The sequence below is a fragment of the Chiloscyllium plagiosum genome, chromosome 12, assembly GCF_004010195.1.
Source record: "Chiloscyllium plagiosum isolate BGI_BamShark_2017 chromosome 12, ASM401019v2, whole genome shotgun sequence".
Lineage (NCBI taxonomy): Eukaryota > Metazoa > Chordata > Chondrichthyes > Orectolobiformes > Hemiscylliidae > Chiloscyllium > Chiloscyllium plagiosum.
In genome coordinates, this window is record NC_057721.1 from 87,047,364 (window position 1) to 87,052,697 (window position 5,334).

General features: G+C 43.6%; 1 protein-coding gene across 1 annotated transcript in view; it reads right to left on the minus strand.

The window, feature by feature from the left end:
- Positions 1-1,078: 1,078 nt before the first annotated feature.
- flvcr2a (FLVCR heme transporter 2a) overlaps positions 1,079-5,334 on the minus strand; it is a 131,073-nt gene continuing 126,817 nt past the window's right edge. Inside the window, exons 8-10 of the mRNA XM_043700216.1 lie at positions 2,997-3,108; positions 1,875-1,933; positions 1,079-1,144 (exon numbers count right to left, since the gene is read on the minus strand). Of these exons, the coding sequence (XP_043556151.1) occupies positions 1,079-1,144; positions 1,875-1,933; positions 2,997-3,108 (237 nt within the window). The remainder of the gene's footprint in view (positions 1,145-1,874; positions 1,934-2,996; positions 3,109-5,334) is intronic.

Genomic DNA, 5,334 nt, shown 5'->3' on the forward strand with positions numbered 1-5,334 from the left:
GTCCCACCTGACAGCACCCGGCCCATATTCCTCCAAACCCTTCTTATTCATACACCCATCTAGATGCCTTTTAAATGTTGCAATTGTACCAGCCTCCACCACTTCCTCTGGCAGCTCATTCCATACACGTACCACCCTCTGCATGAAAATGTTGCCCCTTAGGTCTCTTTTATATCTTTCCCCTCTCACCCTAAAACTATCCCCTCTAGTTCTGGACTCCCCCACCCCAAGGAAAAGACTTTGTCTGTTTATCTTATCCATGTCTCTCATCATTTTATAAACCTCTATAAGGTCACCCCTCAGCCTCTGACACTTCAGGGAAAATAGCAGTTTGTTAAATGCAGCAATCACAGGTCGACAGGGTGGTGAAGAAGGCATTCAGCATGCTGGCCTTCATCGGTCGAGGCACTGAGTAATGGAATTAGGACGTTATATTACACTTGTATAAATTGTCGGTGAGGATGCACTTGGAGTATTGTGTACAGTTTTGGTCACCCTGTCATAGGACAGACATAGTTCAACTGGAACAAGTTCAAAGCAGATTTACAAGGATGTTGCCAGGACTAGTCGGCCTGAGTTACAGGGAGTGGTCGTCCAGGACATTCCTTGTAACAGAGAAGAATGAGGGGTGACCTTACTGAGATGTATAAGATTATGAGGGGCATTTGGTCTTTTTCCCAGGGATGGAGAATTGCAAACTAGAGGGCATTGGTTTAAAGTGAGAGGGGAAAGATTTAAGAAGGCCTGAGGGGCAATTTCTTCACACAGAAGGTGGTGCGTGTATGGAATGGGCTGCCAGAGAAAGTGGTTGAAGCAGGTACAACAGCAACATTTAAAAAACATTTGGATAGGTACATGGATGGGAATGGTTTTGATGGATAGGGACCAAATGCAGGCAATTGGAACTAGCTGAGTGGGCAGCATGGTCAGCATGGAGCAGTGTGGGCCAAAAGGCCTGTTTCCATGTTGTATTACTCTAGGACTTGATCTTGCACTTTTCTGGATCAAACTCCATCTCCTATTTCTCCCCAAAGTCTCCAGCCTGTCTATATCCCGCTGTATCCTCTGGCAATCCTCCTCACTCTCTGCAGCTTCCCCTAATCTTTGGGTCATCCGCAGACTTACTAATCAGGCCTCCTACATTCTCTGCCAAATCATTTATACATATTACAAACAAGGGTCCCAGCACTGATCCCTGTGGAATACCACCAGATTCCTGAAGAAGGGCTTATGCCCGAAACGTCGATTCTCCTGCTCCATGGATGCTGCCTGACCTGCTGCGCTTTTCCAGCAACACATTTTTCAACTCTGATCTCCAACATCTGCAGTCCTCACTTTCTCCTCGTTGAATACCACCAGTCACCAAGCGCCAATCTGAAAAGCACCCTTCCACCGCTATTCTCTGTATTCTATGACTAAGCCAGTCATTAGACTTTTAACGCCAGATTTTACTGAATTCTAATTCCACCATGGTAGTATTCCAATCTGGAGCATTACCTGGGTCTCTGAATTAATTGTCAAGCAATAATAACATTAGGCTGTCACCGCTTTCTAACTGATTTGAAACCAAAGGATGTTCTCTGTGAGATTTCAATGCTAGCATTGTTGGCCTTTACAATGGATGCTATTCTTAAAAACGTGTCGATTTTGGCCTTTTTAAAGATAGCAGAGCTCGCATATTATATGCTGAGATGATAAAGAACATTTATAGCCAGTTATTGTGTGGCTCTAGCCTAATTAATTGTTGAATGATTAGTGGCTCATCGTGACACAGAGAATGAGGTAAGGCTGATGTTTGATGTTAGAACATTTCCACAGGATGGATTTTACCTTAACAAAGCCCATAAATGAAGACTGAAAGTAGTTTTACTCACCGTGTCTGGTGACACATGCATGTTTGCCTTCTGTCTCCTGAGGTCTGCTTTAATTGTTGCTGTTAAATCAAATGATTGCAATGTTAATTAATTTCCCGTTTCTCTGCTCTCTGTTGCTTCTCCTTATTAACAATAAAACACCAGAAACAATGATTCCGAAATGTTTCAGCCCCAATACAAAACCATCCTAAGAGCATCTTGATAGAGGTACTGTGAGCTTAGAGGACTGCAGCATCAATTTACATAATGGAAACAAAACAGCCAGCAGCAAGAATCAGTGCTGTCCAATTGTGACAGAGCTCAACACAACTCAGTCATTTATTAAATCATAAAGGACTTAGAAGCATGGCTTAGTAAGTGAGCAGTCAGAATAAAATTTAAAAGATAAATATGTAAAGGATTGTGGTGCTGAACTGTGATGAAAGGTGTGTGAATTATACTTACATCTTATATATCTTTGATCATTTTAAGAGATGAGATTTCATTCTTGTGGCATATGGGCGATGACATTTATAAAGAGCCTGAGAAAAGCAAGGTCAGACAGTCCTTTCTAGAACCATGGCCTAATACACTTTGAAGTCACAAGACCTGAGCATTGCTGATTGGGCCCAGCATTTACTGCCCGTCCCTAGTTACCCCCTTGAGAAGGTGGGGGTGAGCTGCCTTCTTGAACCGCTGTAGTCCATGTGCTGTGGGTTGACCCACAATGCCCTTAGGGAGGGAATTCCAGGATTTTACCCAGCGATTCTGAAGAACAGGGTATATTTCCAAGTCAGGATGGTGAGTGGCTTGGAGGGGAACTTGCAACGGGTGGCGTTCCCATGTATCTGCTGCCCTTGTCCTTCTATATGGGAGTGGTCGTGGGTTTGGAAGGTGCTGTCTGAGGATCTTTGGTGAATTTGTGCTGCTACTGAGAGTGGGCGGTGGTGGGAGTGGATGCTTGTGGATGTGGTGCTAATCAAGCAGCTGCTTTGTTCTGGATGGTGTCAAGCATTTCAAAGGCTGTTAGAGCTGCCTTCACCCAGGATGTTGACAGTGATTGAAATGCTTCTTTTCTGAAAGCATGTTAACTTTATCTGATTGTACTGCAATTTCCAATATCCACAGTATAGATTTCCTCACCTGTTATAACAGTTCCAACGAAGAGAAACACAGAAATGAAAATGTTTCCTGCCACAGTCCCAAAGTGATCAATTAGTTTACCCTGTGCAATGGTAAAAGTAATTCCGAAAACCTAAAATATAAAAACACAAATCTAAGTTTGGCTCAGCATTTTTTAGCAACATGTTCTCAAAGATAATAATTTTTGAGATCAGGTGAGGTTGTATCTTGAAATGCAAGTATGTCAAATAGAAATCTGATCCCAGATATTATCTTTCCTTTTTCAAAAGTTCCATTTACAGCCAATGTGCAAGAAGCCATGGGGAGAAAAGGGAGGAGATTAATTGAGAAACTCATGGGAAATACAAGCCTATATCCTAAATTTTGAAGGTGGAGGTAGGGGTGAGGACAAAGATGAATCTCAGAGTCTGAGGACCTGGGAAAGTATTCTCGTAGCCCCTATGATGAGTCCCAAATTAAACATGAAGATGATGTCAGAAGAAGGAAAACTAGGGGTGTGGTACTTGACGTTTGGAAGGAATATAAAAGGAATTACAAAACAGAAATGCCCACGGTGAAAGGGACAGAGTGTGACATGGACAGAGACAAGAGTGAAATATATACATTTATACAGAGAGACAGAGAGAGAGAGAGAGAGAATTGGATAAATTCGCACACGACAGGTAGAAGGAATTGGAAAAATTCCTGGTTTTATGTTGTAAAGGCACATCATTTTATTTTTGTTTTTTTTTAATTGTGGCCGAAAATGGGAAAAGGTAAGTTTTAAAAAGCCATGGACTGAGGCAGGCAATGCTGCAAGTTACTGAAACTCAATGCACATCACATTAACACAGGGGCAGAGGGTGGCTCTGATTGGATCCTGTGCAGCTGAACAGCTCGTGAGTATCCCTGATACAGTCAGGAGTTTCCAGATTGCTGTAAGGACAGTGTGTGTTTCCCTCCAGTAAAAGCCAATTTACGACAATGCCATGCAGAAAACAACTGAGGGTATCGAAAGTTCAGGGTGTAGGTCATAAAGCAAATATGAGAAGGAAAGAGGAATGATGAGTAAAGACTGGCAGCTGAGATAATGAGGTGTCCTAAAGTCTTCTCTGGCCATATATAGTGTTCAAAGTCTGTGAGAAGATTTGTAGCTCGGGTGCTCCTTGTTGTGGTTCTGTTCGCCGAGCTGGAAATTTTTGTTGTAAACGTTTCGTCCCCTGGCTAGGTGACATCCTCAGTGCTTGGGAGCCTCCTGTGAAGCGCTTCTGTGGTGTTTCCTCCGGCATTTATAGTGGCCTGTCCCTGCCGTTTCCAGTTGTCAGTTTCAGCTGTCCGCTGTAGTGGCCGGTATATTGGGTCCAGGTCGATGTGTTTGTTGATGGAGTTTGTGGATGAGTGTCCCAGTCGAATTCATGTTGCTTTTTGGACAACACTACCATTATAGGGCAAGCCAAACAAAGAACTGCCAGGGAATTCCTAGAAGCATGGCACTCATTCACAAACTCCATCAACAAACACATCGACCTCGACTCAATATACCAACCACTACAGCGGACAGCTGAAACTGACAACCGGAAGCGGCAGGGACAGACCACTATAAATGCCGGAGGAAACATCACAGAAGCGCTTCACAGGAGGCTCCCAAGCACTGAGGATGTCACCTAGACAGAAGACGAAACGTTTGCAACAAAAATTTCCAGCTCGGCGAACAGAACCATATACAGTGTAGTAGAAGGAAGAATATGTGTTGCAAATCCAGTGTAGGCAAGTTAGATTTTAGGAAAGTTGGATTGAAAGTTGGTTGGCTGATAGGAAACAAAGAGCAGTGATAAACGGCTCCATTTCGGAATGGCAGGCAGTGACCAGTGGAGTACCACAGGGATCAGTACTGGGACCGCAGCTTTTTACAATATACGTTAATGATATAGAAGATGGTATTAGCAATAACATTAGCAAATTTGCTGATGACGCTAAGCTGGGTGGCAGGGTGAAATGTGATGAGGATGTTAGGAGATTACAGGGTGACCTGGACAGGTTAGGTGAGTGGTCAGATGCATGGCAGATGCAGTTTAATGTGGATAAATGTACGGTTATCCACTTTGGTGGCAAGAACAGGAAGGCAGATTACTACTTAAATGGAATCAATTTAGGTAAAGGGGCAGTACAGAGAGATCTGGGTGTTCTTGTACACCAGTCAATGAAGGCAAGCATGCAGGTACAGCAGGTAGTGAAGAAGGCTAATAGCATGCTGGCCTTCATAACAAGAGGAATTGAGTACAGAAGCAAAGAGGTGCTTCTGCAGCTGTACAGGGCACTGGTGAGACCACACCTGGAGTACTGCATGCAGTTCTGGTCT